This window comes from Saccopteryx leptura, chromosome 5 (assembly GCF_036850995.1).
Source record: "Saccopteryx leptura isolate mSacLep1 chromosome 5, mSacLep1_pri_phased_curated, whole genome shotgun sequence".
In the NCBI taxonomy this organism is placed as follows: domain Eukaryota; kingdom Metazoa; phylum Chordata; class Mammalia; order Chiroptera; family Emballonuridae; genus Saccopteryx; species Saccopteryx leptura.
In genome coordinates, this window is record NC_089507.1 from 1,471,215 (window position 1) to 1,486,119 (window position 14,905).

A 14,905-nucleotide genomic window follows, 5' to 3' on the forward strand; every position below is an offset into this window, starting at 1 on the left:
CAAAAACAAGGTTGTGGGTTCAACACCCCTCCCACACACCCTGTTGGGGCACACATGGGAAGCAGCTAGTGAGTGCACAACTGAGTGGAACAACAGATAAGTGCTTCCCTTCCTCTTCCCCCCTCTCTCCCTTCCTCTTCCCCCCTCTCTCCCTTTCTCTTCCCTCCTCTCTCCCTTCCTCTTCCCCCTCTCTCCCTTCCTCTTCCCCCCTCTCTCCCCTCCTCTTCCCTCCTCTCTCCCTTCCTCTTCCCCCTCTCTCCTTCCCCTTCCCTCCTCTCTCCCTTCCTCTTCCCCCTCTCTCCCTTCCTCTTCCACCTCTCTCCCTTCCTCTTCCCTCCTCTCTCCCTTCCTCTTCCCCCTCTCTCCTTCCCCTTCCCTCCTCTCTCCCTTCCTCTTCCCCCTCTCTCCCTTCCTCTTCCCCCTCTCTCCTTCCCCTTCCCTCCTCTCTCCCTTCCTCTTCCCCCTCTCTCCCTTCCTCTTCCCTCCTCTCTCCCTTCCTCTTCCCCCTCTCTCCCTTCCTCTTCCTCCTCTCTCCCTTTCTCTTCCCCCTCTCTCCTTCCTCCTCCCCCCTCTCTCCCTTCCTCTTCCTCCCTCTCTCCCTTCCTCTTCCCCCTCCCCTCCTCTTCCCCCCCTCTCTCATGTCCTCTTCCCCCTCTCCCTTTCTCTTTCCCCATCTCTCCCCTCCTCCTCCCTCCTTTCTCCCTTCCTCTTCCCCCCTCTCCCCTCCTCTTCCCCCCCTCTCTCATGTCCTCTTCCCCTCCCTCTCCCTTCCTTTTCCCCCATCTCTCCCCTCCTCCTCCCCCCTCTCCCCCTTCCTCTCTCTGGCTCTCTGAAAATAAAAAACAAATTAAGCCCTGGCTTGATAGCTTGGTTGGTTGGTAGAAAGGAGATTGCGGGTTCAATTCCCCGGTCAGGGCACATGCAGGAGCAGCTCAGTGTTCTTGTTTCTCTCTCCCTGCTTCTCTCCCCCCCCCCCCCGCCCAAAAAAAGAAGGAATCAGTGGAATTTATATTTTTGCCTCATATTTATTAATTAGGAGCGTAACTACCTGGTGGGGCTCTGATATTTGGTTACTTTGAATTGTAGTCAGGTGGGATGTGCATGTGTGTTTGTACTAACCTGTTACTTGCTTTTGTCTGAAAAAGGAATGGAGAGTAGTTTCACCTTCTTGGGATAATTAGCTTCGTATTTAAACATGTTGGTCAAGTGTCGAAGTTTTGACTTTCGTTCGGGCCATTGTCTTCCATCTCTTTCTTCTTCATGGATGACCACATCTAGCTCCATGGCTTTCCAGATCACACATGCTCGTGATCCCAAATTATATATCCAGTTGTATCCTGTTTCCCGCATGTCTCATTCAAAAACAATGCCCATGTTGTTTGGATGTTTACTGCCCACTTCAAACACACATCATCCATAGCAGACCCTTGGTTCTTCTTTTTAATTTATTGATTTTAGAGAGAGGAAGGTGGGAGAGAGACATCGATTTGTTGCTACACTTATTCGCACATTCATCAGTTGGATTTCGTATGTGCCCTGACCAGGGATTGAACCTGCAACCATGGGGTATCAGGATGATGTTCTAACCAACTGAGCTACCTGGCCAGGGCCTAAACCTTGGCTCGCTGCCACTGCCCCGCCCGTCTCCCTGTGTCTGGAGTCTCTGTTGTCTGCATGCCCGGTACCAGCGGCGGGGCCCGCCCCTATTGCATCCTCAGGTCCATTAGCATTCCTGTGGCTCTACGTTGGACACTCCTGAGCCTGACTGCTCTGCTCCTCCGTGCCTCCTGCCTGTGCCCGGGACTGCCTGGAACAGCTCTATGTACATTGTCACCCCCAGAGTTCACTTTGCACACCGTGTTTCTTTTTAAGAAACTCTGCCTCGTCCTGCCCTGGACTGCGCCCCCGTGTGCAGGTGCGCTGCTCCTTGGTCGTGCTCTCCCTCCTCCTGGAGCCTGTCCCTCCTCCTGGAGCCTGTCCCTCCTCCTGGAGCCTCTCCTTCCTCCTGGAGCCTGTCCCTCCTCCTGGAGCCTCTCCTTCCTCCTGGAGCCTCTCCCTCCTCCTGGAGCCTGTTCCTCCTCCTGGAGCCTGTCCTTCCTCCTGGAGCCTCTCCCTCCTCCTGGAGCCTCTCCCTCCTCCTGGAGCCTGTCCTTCCTCCTGGAGCCTGTTCCTCCTCCTGGAGCCTGTCCCTCCTCCTGGAGCCTGTTCCTCCTCCTGGAGCCTGTCCCTCCTCCTGGAGCCTCTCCCTCCTCCTGGAGCCTCTCCCTCCTCCTGGAGCCTCTCCCTCTCCTGGAGCCTGTTCCTCCTCCTGGAGCCTGTCCTTCCTCCTGGAGCCTCTCCCTCTCCTGGAGCCTGTTCCTCCTCCTGGAGCCTGTCCTTCCTCCTGGAGCCTCTCCCTCCTCCTGGAGCCTCTCCCTCCTCCTGGAGCCTCTCCTTCCTCCTGGAGCCTCTCCCTCCTCCTGGAGCCTCTCCCTCCTCCTGGAGCCTCTCCTTCCTCCTGGAGCCTCTCCCTCCTCCTGGAGCCTCTCCCTCCTCCTGGAGCCTCTCCTTCCTCCTGGAGCCTCTCCCTCCTCCTGGAGCCTCTCCTTCCTCCTGGAGCCTGTTCCTCCTCCTGGAGCCTCTCCCTCCTCCTGGAGCCTGTCCCTCCTCCTGGAGCCTGTCCTTCCTCCTGGAGCCTGTTCCTCCTCCTGGAGCCTCTCCCTCCTCCTGGAGCCTCTCCCTCCTCCTGGAGCCTCTCCTTCCTCCTGGAGCCTCTCCCTCCTCCTGGAGCCTGTTCCTCCTCCTGGAGCCTCTCCCTCCTCCTGGAGCCTCTCCCTCCTCCTGGAGCCTCTCCTTCCTCCTGGAGCCTCTCCCTCCTCCTGGAGCCTGTTCCTCCTCCTGGAGCCTCTCCCTCCTCCTGGAGCCTCTCCCTCCTCCTGGAGCCTCTCCCTCCTCCTGGAGCCTGTCCTTCCTCCTGGAGCCTGTTCCTCCTCCTGGAGCCTCTCCCTCCTCCTGGAGCCTCTCCTTCCTCCTGGAGCCTCTCCTTCCTCCTGGAGCCTGTCCCTCCTCCTGGAGCCTCTCCTTCCTCCTGGAGCCTCTCCCTCCTCCTGGAGCCTGTTCCTCCCCTAGAGCCTGTTCCTCCTCCTGGAGCCTCTCCCTCCTCCTGGAGCCTCTCCCTCCTCCTGGAGCCTCTCCCTCCTCCTGGAGCCTCTCTCTCCTCCTGGAGCCTCTCCCTCCTCCTGGAGCCTGTTCCTCCTCCTGGAGCCTCTCCCTCCTCCTGGAGCCTCTCCTTCCTCCTGGAGCCTGTTCCTCCTCCTGGAGCCTCTCCTTCCTCCTGGAGCCTCTCCTTCCTCCTGGAGCCTCTCCCTCCTCCTGGAGCCTGTTCCTCCCCTAGAGCCTGTTCCTCCTCCTGGAGCCTCTCCTTCCTCCTGGAGCCTCCCCCTCCTCCTGGAGCCTCTCCTTCCTCTTGGAGCCTCTCCTTCCTCCTGGAGCCTGTCCCTCCTCCTGGAGCCTCTCCTTCCTCCTGGAGCCTCTCCCTCCTCCTGGAGCCTGTTCCTCCCCTAGAGCCTGTTCCTCCTCCTGGAGCCTCTCCCTCCTCCTGGAGCCTGTTCCTCCTCCTGGAGCCTCTCCCTCCTCCTGGAGCCTCTCCTTCCTCCTGGAGCCTGTTCCTCCTCCTGGAGCCTCTCCTTCCTCCTGGAGCCTCTCCTTCCTCCTGGAGCCTCTCCCTCGTCCTGGAGCCTCTCCCTCCTCCTGGAGCCTGTTCCTCCCCTAGAGCCTGTTCCTCCTCCTGGAGCCTCTCCTTCCTCCTGGAGCCTCTCCTTCCTCCTGGAGCCTCTCCCTCCTCCTGGAGCCTCTCCTTCCTCCTGGAGCCTCTCCTTCCTCCTGGAGCCTGTCCCTCCTCCTGGAGCCTCTCCTTCCTCCTGGAGCCTCTCCCTCCTCCTGGAGCCTGTTCCTCCCCTAGAGCCTGTTCCTCCTCCTGGAGCCTCTCCCTCCTCCTGGAGCCTCTCCCTCCTCCTGGAGCCTCTCCTTCCTCCTGGAGCCTGTTCCTCCTCCTGGAGCCTCTCCCTCCTCCTGGAGCCTCTCCCTCCTCCTGGAGCCTGTTCCTCCTCCTGGAGCCTCTCCCTCCTCCTGGAGCCTGTCCCTCCTCTAGGAGCCTCTCCTTCCTCCTGGAGGCTCTCCCTCCTCCTGGAGCCTCTCCTTCCTCCTGGAGCCTGTCCCTCCTCCTGGAGCCTGTCCCTCCTCCTGGAGCCTCTCCCTCCTCCTGGAGCCTCTCCCTCCTCCTGGAGCCTCTCCTTCCTCCTGGAGCCTCTCCTTCCTCCTGGAGCCTCTCCTTCCTCCTGGAGCCTCTCCCTCCTCCTGGAGCCTCTCCTTCCTCCTGGAGCCTCTCCTTCCTCCTGGAGCCTCTCCCTCCTCCTGGAGCCTCTCCTTCCTCCTGGAGCTTCTCCTTCCTCCTGGAGCCTCTCCCTCCTCCTGGAGCCTCTCCCTCCTCCTGGAGCCTCTCCCTCCTCCTGGAGCCTCTCCCTCCTCCTGGAGCCTCTCCCTCCTCCTGGAGCGCCCGCGGCTGCTGTTTCTTTCCCTTAGCTTTGCTCTTGGTAGAACAGTGTCTTCCCGCAGTCCCACTCAACACCCTTGACAACTTGATTTTCTTCCTGGAGGAAACTTCCTGCCCCTGGACATGAGGTGGGCATGTCCCTGTGTGTCGGCTGTCCCTCTGGAACCAGTAGGGCCTTCCTGTTATTCACCATTGCACCCTGTTGTCTGACCTCTCAGAGTGCCTGTCTTAGTGGCCTTCAGAGAGCTGTGGGAGAGGTCTCTCACTCGGAGCCGTTCCGCAGGCTCAGTCCACACGCTGTGGAGGCGCCCTGCCTCTCCTCCTCACCCTGCCGCCTGGCTCCTCACGGACTCGTGAGCTCTCCTGTCACAGCGACCTCACGGCACCTCACTCCTAACGCACACACGGCTTCTCCTGTTTCCTTTGTCCGGTCTCATCTCTTCTCTGCACATAGCCTGTCACCCTCTTAGAACAGGAGACAGGCCGTTCCTGGCCCTGCTCCCTCCCTATCCCCTGTCCTCCTGCCCCAGGGCCTTTGTTCTGGCTCTGGATGCCCCTCACACAGGTATGTGTAACTTCCACCAACCAGCATTTCAAGTGTGTCCAGATGTCCCCCAGAGGGGGCCTTCCCTGGCCACCCTAAAGGGCCCAGCCCCAGGCACTCAGGTGTGTCCAGGTGTCCCCAGGAAGAGGCCTTCCCTGGCCACCCTAAGGGGCCTCAGCCCCAGGCACTCAGGTGTGTCCAGGTGTCCCCTGGAGGGGGCCTTCCCTGGCCACCCTAAGGGGCCCCAGCCCCAGGCACTCAGGTGTGTCCAGGTGTCCCCTGGAGGAGGCCTTCCCTGGCCACCCTAAAGGGCCCAGCCCCAGGCACTCAGGTGTGTCCAGGTGTCCCCTGGAGGAGGCCTTCCCTGGCCACCCTAAGGGGCCCAGCCCCAGGCACTCAGGTGTGTCCAGGTGTCCCCTGGAAGAAGCCTTCCCTGGCCACTCTAAGGGGCCCAGCCCCAGGCACTCAGGTGTGTCCAGGTGTCCCCTGGAGGAGGCCTTCCCTGGCCACCCTAAGGGGCCCAGCCCCAGGCACTCAGGTGTGTCCAGGTGTCCCCTGGAGGAGGCCTTCCCTGGCCACCCTAAGGGGCCCCAGCCCCAGGCACTCAGGTGTGTCCAGGTGTCCCCTGGAGGAGGCCTTCCCTGGCAACCCTAAGGGGCCCCAGCCCCAGGCACTCAGGTGTATCCAGGTGTCCCCTGGAGGAGGCCTTCCCTGGCCACTCTAAGGGGCCCCAGCCCCAGGCACTCAGGTGTATCCAGGTGTCCCCTGGAGGAGGCCTTCCCTGGCCACTCTAAGGGGCCCCAGCCCCAGGCACTCAGGTGTGTCCAGGTGTCCCCTGGAGGAGGCCTTCCCTGGCCACCCTAAGGGGCCCCAGCCCCAGGCACTCAGGTGTGTCCAGGTGTCCCCTGGAGGAGGCCTTCCCTGGCCACCCTAAAGGGCTCAGCCCCGGCACTCTTTCCTGTGCTGTTTTCTCCTCCCTTCTTGGTCACCACTGGTGTTCTGTAGGTTCTACTTACCTGTCTACTTATTGTCCCATCTTTGCCAAGGATATTAGCTCCCCAAGATAGGGGTCTTTGGGGTTTTTTTGGGGGGGGTTAGATTTTATTTATTGATTTTACAGAGAGAGGAGGTGTGAGGGAGTGAGAAGTATTGACTCATAGTTGCTTCACTTTAGTTGTTCATTGATTACTTGTATGTCTCTTGACCAGACAAGCCCAGGGTTTCTAACCAGCGACCTCAGTTCCAGGTTGACGCTTTATCCACTGCGCCACCACAGACCAGGCTAGGGGGTCTTTGTTTCATTCACCACTGTGTCCCCAGTGTCTGGACCAGGTTCCCAGGAAATACTGGACAGATGGATGGCTGGACGGACAGATGCATGGTTGCTGAACTGGATGTTCTCAGGTCAGTTCTGGCTCTGAGGACTTCCGGCTTAGGGGCTTGTGTCACCTGGGAACCCAGCATCTCCTTCACTGAGTAAGAAGGTGGCCTAGAAAGGTATGAAGGCCATGGCCGTTCTGTTGGTAGTGAGGGCTGTTTTCCAGGGCTAGGGACAAGAGATGGCTTTACTGAGGGTTAAGTCGGCGTGATGTTTGAGACTGTCATCATCGAGAGTTCTTGAATCTGTCGGGACAGAGAAGAGCCGTGATTCCCAGGTGCTCCGTGGTTTGAGGAGCAGTCTGCAGCCCCCTGGAACACCACCAGGCGATGGTGCCCGCTGAGCTGGGTTTGGTAGTCCTTGGAGCGCTGTGAACATGACAGGTGTAAGCAGTCTTGATCACTGGTTTATGAAAGCAAGTAAGAATCCACGTGCAGGTCCTCCCCTTTGGTCCAAGTGCTGCTGTCATTTGGTTATTTCCTCAGTCCTGTGCTTAGGCACCTGACCCCTCAGGTCGCTCTGGGCTTTGGAGCTGGGCTTTTTGATTGTGCTCTGTCCTGTCAGAGCACAGCTCTGGTCCAGGTGATGGGCACAACACACCCAGTTAGCAAGGGCAAGTGTGAGCCTCAGTACAGGAGGACATGGAGGAGCTGTGGGCAGAGGGAGAGCTGGGCAGGCCAGGATGGACCTAGTGGCATTAGAGTGGCCCCGGGGGGGGGGGGGGATTGGAGACGTGTAGTTCTCCAAAGTTGCAGCCAGAGGAGCCCTGGGCCACCTCCCACCCCATTCCTACCAAGGTCGGGGCACTCCAGCTGGCCAGAGGTCTGGGGTGGCGTTCTGCTGCCTAGACCCTGTGTGTGTGCTGTGGCTTGGCCCTGTGGCAGAGCTTGCCTCCTCTAGAAGGCCATACCTGGCCCAGGTGTGCCTCTTCCGACCCTCTCCTCAGGATTTACAGGATGGTTCCTCTAAGGTGCAGATGATTCGTCGTGGGCTTACAGATTTGGGTTAAAATCTTGGCCCCTGCTAGCTGATTTTGTGATATTAGGCCTATTCCCGTTGGTGTGTTTTAAAGGCTAATTTTAGTTTTCTGTTGGGCCGGTTGGTAATCTTTTGGAGGGGATCTAGGTTATAGTCTGACCTCTTCCTCCTACCTCTGAGGCTCCCATCTCACTCCTACCCTGTAGTTTAAGACCTGTCTGAAGAAGTGGACGTCGAATTTAGTTAACGGGAAAGGAACTAACTCAGCATCATTGCTGCCAAGCTGGAAGGGAGGCTGGGTGTTGGGGTGTGGCTGCTGGCAGGCTGCCGGTGTTTAGCTGGAAGTCCCCCTTGGAGTCGGCTTGAGCCCGCGCACGCGTGCTGACAACGTGGAGTGATTGCTCTGCGTTTCACTGAAGGCAGAGCGTCTGGGGCTTTCTCAGCCTGAGACTTGGGACTGACCTCTAGTCTCAGGACAGGTTGGGGAGTTCTTGCAGACATCTGGGGGAAGGGTTAGAGGCACAGTTTTCTAACTCCTACGGAGATGCTCTTTATGGCATTGCTGTTTTTTTGAAGTATGAGTTTCTAGAACAGTAGGTCCAATTTTATTCAACTTCCCTATTTGATGTTTCTCTCTCTAAATAAACATGCACATTGTAATTTTAGAACCACATATATTTTTAATGATCTTGGTTTTGTGGATTATGTTTTGAAAATAGAAAATGTTTTTCTATTCCAGACTCCTTTTAACTTTGGCGTGAATCACAGAACTGCACCCTACCCCGCCGGGGATTACTGTCTTCTGTGCAGGAGCGAGCGGAAGGACTCTTCCTTCCTCGAGAGTGGGATTAAGACTGCGAGCAAATTGGCCCTGTCCATGGCTCCCAAGGGCAACAGTGTGCTGCACCTGCCCCTGTGGGTGTGCCCGGACTGCCGCCGGACCGTGGAGAAGGAGGAGCGGCCCGGCAGCCTGGACCAGCCCACGGTGAGTGCCCTGCCCTGCGAGGCTCGTGCTCCTGGCTTCCGCAGCCTGTGGGCTCGGAGCCGCGGGCAGTGAGGTTAGAGGCACCGTTGGTCTGGATCTGCATTTGGGGAAGAATTCCCTCCTGTGCTCCACTTTCCACCTGTGGGCCTCCCTCCTGGCCACACCTGCAGGAAGCCGTAGAGGACCTGCCCTCCTCGCTCAGATAACTCGGTCAGCAAGCTTGGGGGCCCCAGGGTGTGCTTTTTAGGACTTTTTTGGTGAGGTAGTTTGCTGAAAACCTGGAAGGCTTTTTTTTCATGAGTTTAGTTTTAGACAATTTGGTGTACTGTTAACTCACCTGAAATTCTGTCTCAGATGCAATTTTCAAGCCCCGATTTCCCCCTCTACCCAGATTTCTTGCCTCAGCGGAATGGAGGCTTTCCTGAGGCCCAGCCTTGCATGGGAAGGCCACTCCCTCAATACGATTTTTGACCCTGGCTATGGTTTAGTGGGCCTTGCCTCTGAATGGGCTTTCAGACCCACCCCCTGAGTTCTGGCAGGAGCTGGCTTTCCCAGCCATGTGAGGCCACAGTGCAGGGCTCCTCTGTTCCTCTGACCTCTGCTCGGAAGCAGCTGTCTGTCTTACGGCCTGTTTTCTGAGCAGGGACTGCCTCCCGGGCTAGCCCCCTGGACAGTGGGGTGAGTGTTCTGCTGCGTGGTGTGAGTCGTACGGGCCTTTCTGTGCCCGGTCTGTCTCCATGCCGCCTGCCACCAAGCCGGGCACTTCTGTTTGGGGTTCCTTGAAGGTGGCACGCTAGCTCCCATGGCAGCTTCTATGGTGGTACTTTAGTAGCTGACCCGCAGAATCGAGAGGGGTTCTCGCCCACCCTCCTCCCTCTGGCCTCTTTCCCTGCTCTGCTCCCCTCGCACCTCTTTCTGACTGCAGGCCGTCCCGGTTACCCAAGGGGGTTCTGTGGTTTGCGTTCAGGCCAAAGTTGTATGTAAGTAGGAGCAGGTAGTTAGTTACCTATTAAATGTAACTCAGACAGATGTGTGTCTTAACATAGTGTTTATTTACCTTCCTATGCGTATGGATATTGAAACATTTTCAAACCTACAGAACCTGCTCCTTCGTCAGCCGGGGACAGCAGGTACCACTTATTCACTTTGTGTTTCTTCTTTGTGGGAACATCCACGCCATGAAGCACCTGTTTTTATGTAGTATTTCCTTACATAAGCAGCTGTCTGTCTTACGGCCTGTTTTCTGAGCAGGGACTGCCTCCTGGGCTAGTCCCCCTGGACAGTGGGGTGAGTGTTGTGCCTGGCATATTTTGGGTTCCCAAATATTTGAATTAATGAGTTGAGTCCATAAATGAATGAACAAAGGAAAAAATAGACCATGAGTGACCCCTCGTCAGGGATTAGGAAGTGGGTAGGCACTCTTCAGTTTATCACCCTCAGCTCGTTTTTGCTTTTGTCTCCTTTCTGTGTGCTTTTAAAGTGTTTGGTCTTTCTCGTGTTTTTAATGGAAGGCGGTTTGGTGTCACTGATGCTAGTTTGTTCCCTGATCACTGTCAGTGGCAGTAAGTCTTCTCCCTGGCTAAGCATTTTTGTTTGTTTGTTTTTTTCTCTCTCTTTTTGATTCTTTTTTTTTTTTTTTTAAGTAAAAGGAGGGGAAATAGTGGGACAACCTCCTGCATGTGCCCCAACCGGGATCCACCTGGCAACCCCTGCCTGGGGCCGATGCTCGAATCAGCCACGCTATCCTCAGCACCTGGGGCTGATGCTTGAACCAGTCGAGCCATTGGCTGTGAGAGAGGTAGGTAGATAGAGAAAAGGGGAGACAGAGGAGAAGAGAAGCAGGTGATCGCCTCTCCTGTGTGTCCTGCATGTGGATCGAACCAAAGATGTCTGCACACCGGGCTGACGCACTCTCTACTGAGCCAGGGCCTCTTGGATTCTTAAACTTTGCTTCCTTTTCTTCCTATTTCCAGCCCTGCTCCTCTTGTAGCCTGACTGTGCTTTTGGGAAGGGGTTGCTGTTGCTCATCGTGGTTCGGGAGGCAGGTGGAAATGCCTACAGTTTCCCATAATTCGTCTTGCCATGCAGGGAGTCTCACTTCTGAACTCCCAGTTTGTCTTGGATAATGGGTTATCAAATGAGGCTTTTTCTTGTCATCCAAAAAAAGAGAAGGGACCCTGGGGACCACAGAGGTGTCATGGTGGCCTATATTTGTCGACTTAGACCCTCTGTTACTTTTGTGAAGTGGGCCCCTTTGTTTAAGCTATGTAGTTAAAATTGCTGGCCTTTAAAAAAAAGAGAGAGAGATAATTTACATGTGGTAAAATTCACCCTTTTATTTTATTTTTTTTTCATTGATTTTTGTGTGGGTCAGAGAAAGAGACAGGAAGTGAGAGAGATGAGAAGCATCAATTCTTCATTGTGGCACCTTAGTTGTTCATTGATTGCTTTCTCACATGTGCCTTGACCGGGGGGCTACAGCGGACCAAGTGACCTCTTGCTCAAGCCAGCGACTTTGGGCTCAAGCCGGTGACCTTGGGCTCAAGCCAGTGACTTTGGGATCATGTCAATCCTGCATTCAACCTTGAGTTGAGCTGGCAACCCGCACTCAAGCTGATGAGCCTGTACTCAAGTCTGTGACCTTGGGGTTTCAATCCTGGGACCTCAGCATTCTAGGCCAACACTCCATCCACTGTGCTACTAGTCGTCAGGCTAAAGATTATCCTTTTAAAGCACATATTTTCAGTGAGTTTTGATAAATTTATACTGTTGTATAACCACCAGTACTGCACAAGCTTCCTTGTTCACTTTTGTGGGCAGCACCCCGGCCCCATCCCCAGCCCTCACCCCTTTAACCACTGTCCTGGCCTGGTTCTGTCCCAGGGTAGTTCTTTCTCCCGAGTGTCACAGATTCCCATAACTGGGCAGAGAGCTCCGTGGTGCCGACGGACTGTGGAGCTGCACGTGGTCTGTTTCCTCAGACACTGCTGATGGACACAGGGCTGCTTCTGGATTTGGACTTCTGCTCAGGCCACGTGACCACGTCCCTAGAGAGTGCAGACCTTTCCTTCTCTCTTTCCAACCCCCGTGCCTTCCCTGCCCTGGCTCAGCCCAGCTGCTGACCTCCCCACTTCGGGGTGAAGCTCAGAGCTGATCCAGGCCCTTCTTCCACCCTTACCCCTGTGGCTGAGGGCGGCCCTTTTCTCTGAGGTTTCCAGGTGCCCATGCCCATCTCTTTCATCCCTTCTGAGGCTCTGCTGCTTTTCCTGTGTCCTGGCTCATTGCCCATGAGAATGTAAAAACTGTAGAATTTCCCACCTTTTAAGTTGCCCATCAGTGCCCTCACCCTCCCTTCCGCTGTCTCTGTCTTCTCCTTCAAGCCAGGAGTGTCTCTGGGTAAATTTTAAACTCCTGGCTTAATTTTTTTAATGATTTAAACAAATTTTACTGATAGATTTTAGAGAGAGAGGGAGGGCAGAGAGACAGAAACATGGATCTGTTGTTCACTTATTCATGCACTTGTGGTGGATTCCTGTGTGTGCTCTGACTGGACATCACGGCCCCAGCCTTGGTGTATCAGGACAGTGCTCTGACTGACCAGCTGAGCTCCCTGGCTAGGACGGATTGAACTTTTTAAATTTCCATATGTTTTCAGGTTAGTTTTGGTAAATTCTGTTCTTAGAAATGGTCAATTATTGGTATGCAGTTTTGTATAGACCGTCTCTCTCCAATTCCTACCTTATGTTTAGATGCAACTCTTTGAATTTCTCATATTTCTGCTTTGCCCCCCTTTTTATAACCAGCCTTGCAAGAAGTCTGTCAGTTTTGTCTTTTTGAAGAAGAGCTTTATGATTTTTAAACTTTCTCTCCTCTCACGTTGTTTTGTGAGTCACTGCTTTTGTGTCAGTGTGGCACGCATGTGCTGAGTGAGTGCCGTGGGGCATGTGGTCCGTGTCGAAAGGCACGCAGGGAACGGCGAGCCACTGGCCTTCTTGCTGGCAGCTCCTTGCCGTCTGCCTGGTCTTCCCAGAGGTTGCTGTTGCCAGACTCTCGTCTGTGCCTCTGTCCTGTGAAGGTGGTGCTGGCGGACAGCAGTCAGTGCGTCAGCCGTGTGCTTCTCCCAGTGTCTTGCTCTGGGGGAGGGTGTGCGTGCCAGGGAGGGCTGCTTGTCAGTGGGGCTGCTCTCTTGTTTCTGGGCCTCATCCAAGGGCTGCTTGCAGGTGTCTGGGAGCCTGAGCTTGAATGCCATCTGCTCAGGGCGCTGCGTTCCTGTGCTCATCTCACCTGGAGGCGGGTGGGAACCTGAGCCTTGCCCAGCCCCGCGTGCTTGGGAGAAGGGACCAGCCCCTCCCGCATGCTGATGCCAGGCAGCCGCGGGAGCCACTGGGCCTTTGTCTCTGGGTCCTGCTGACTGCAGCCACCAGGGTGCTTGTTCCCTCTTTCCCTGTGTTTCCTCTTCTGCCTGCCTAGGTGGCGTTCTTTCTTGCCCATCAGTTTTTACTCTGTTAAGTACTGGAAAGCTCCAGCTGCTGCTCTAGATTTTGAAATGTTAGTTGTATTGGCTCAATTTTAAGTATTATCCACTTTTCAATATTTCTGTTTTCAACCATGAGTTGTCTAGAATTACTTTTAAATTTCTAAACATATATCTCTTGGATTACCTATAATTGTATTGACTTTAATGCTGTTATGGTTGGAGATCATGGTCTGTGGTCAGTTATTGCAATGTGTGGTTAAGTTTTTCTAAATGTTCTGTGTGTGCTTGGAAATGCCTTCTCAGGGTTTGGAGAGAGCTCTGTGTTCTCCCTCATTGGGTGTGTTCGTAAGTCCCTCTGTGTTCTCAGTCTTCGTGTACCTAGAGCTTCTGAGTAATGTCAGTCAGAATCTGCTATGCATGTCTGCTGGTTGTTTTCCACATAAATGTGTTTTGGGTTTTTATTTTAATTTTATTTTTTTAATTGATTTTAGAGAGAGGAAGGGAGTGAGCGAGAGAGACAGGAACATCAATCTGTCCTGTAGGTGCCCTGACCGGAGATTGAACCGGCAACCTCTGTGCTTCAGGACGATGCTCTAACCAATCCTGCTATCCAGCCAGGGCTAAATGTTTTTGTTTTGCTTCACGTGATTTTAAGGCTGTGCTGAGTGAATATAGGTTAAAATGATTAGCTCGGTACATTTTTTAAAAAGATTTTATTTATTGATTTTAGAGAGAAAAGACAGAGAGAGAAGCAGAGTAGGGGGAGCTGGAAGCATCAACTCCCCACATAAGAAAAGTAGTTGTTGGCCTGACCTGTGGTGGCGCAGTGGGATAAAGCGTCGACCTGGAACACTGAGGTCGCTGGTTCGAAACCTTGGGCTTGCCTGGTCAAGGCACATATGGAAGTTGATGCTTCCTGCTCCTCCCCCTTCTCTCTCTCTCTGTCTCTCTCTCTCACTCCTCTCTCTCTAAGAAATCAATAAATAAAATATTTAAAAAAAAAAAAGAAAAGGAAAGTAGTTGTTTGTCATCTGTGCCTTGACTAGGCAAGATCAGGGTTTCAAACCAGCAACCTCAGCTTTCCAGGTTGACGCTTTATCCACTCTGCCACCACAGGTCAGATTGAATTGTTTTTTTGGGTTTTTTTTTTTGGGGGGGGGTTGGTTTCTTGTTTTTGTTTTGTTTTATTGTACTGAAACCATCTGATGTGACCCCTTTGTCCTAAAGGGCTATTTGCTATTTGTGTAGCTATGCAAGCTCCCTCCCTCTCCTCTTCACACTCCTCATTTTCAGTCTCTGGGTGTGACCTGTGTTAGGTGGTCTTGTGCAGTCCGCAGAGAAGCAGGTCTTACTTTGTAGTCTACCATTTTTTTTAAGGGAGAGTAGGGGAGATACAAAGACAGACTCCCGTATACTCCCTGACCAGATCTACCTAGCAGCGCCTATCTGGGTCTGATGCTCTGCCCATCTGGGGCTGCTCACAACTGAGCCATTTTAGCGCCTGAGGCAAAGGCTCCACAGAGCCCTCCTCAGCGCCCTAGCTGATGTGCTCAGATCAACCCGAGCTATGGCTGGGGGAGGGAGGGAGGGCGGGAGAGAGAGGGAGGGGGGAGAAGGAGGAGAGAAGAGGGGGAGGGAGGGAGGGTGGAGAAGCAGATGGTCATCTCTCCTGTGTGCCCTGACCGGAAATTGAGCCCAGGACCTCCACACACTGGGCTGATGCTCTACCACTGAGCCAACAGGCCAGGGCTTGATCCACTTGTTAATAGTGAAATTGACTCTTGTCGCTGATTGCTGGTCTGTGCCCAGGTCCAGCATTGTTCTCAGCCACATGCCCCTTCATGCCGTAGCGGACCTCTCCTCACAGAGCTCACATCCCCTTCTCTCGGCCAGTGGGAGCACCCACATTCGTCCCACACAGTGTCCTTGGGTTTCCTGCTGTTTTGAACTTCATACAAATATCAGTACAGGAGCATTATTTTGTGTCTTATTTATTTTATTCAACGTGATGT

At 54.7% G+C, this 14,905-nt stretch overlaps 1 protein-coding gene across 2 annotated transcripts in view; it reads left to right on the top strand.

Moving 5' to 3' along the window:
• The window catches only part of FAM193A (family with sequence similarity 193 member A), a 133,471-nt gene that overhangs the window by 37,431 nt on the left and 81,135 nt on the right, over positions 1-14,905 (top strand). For both annotated transcript variants that reach the window (XM_066385658.1, XM_066385659.1), the window contains exon 2: positions 8,171-8,416. In XM_066385658.1, the coding sequence (XP_066241755.1) occupies positions 8,171-8,416 (246 nt within the window). The remainder of the gene's footprint in view (positions 1-8,170; positions 8,417-14,905) is intronic.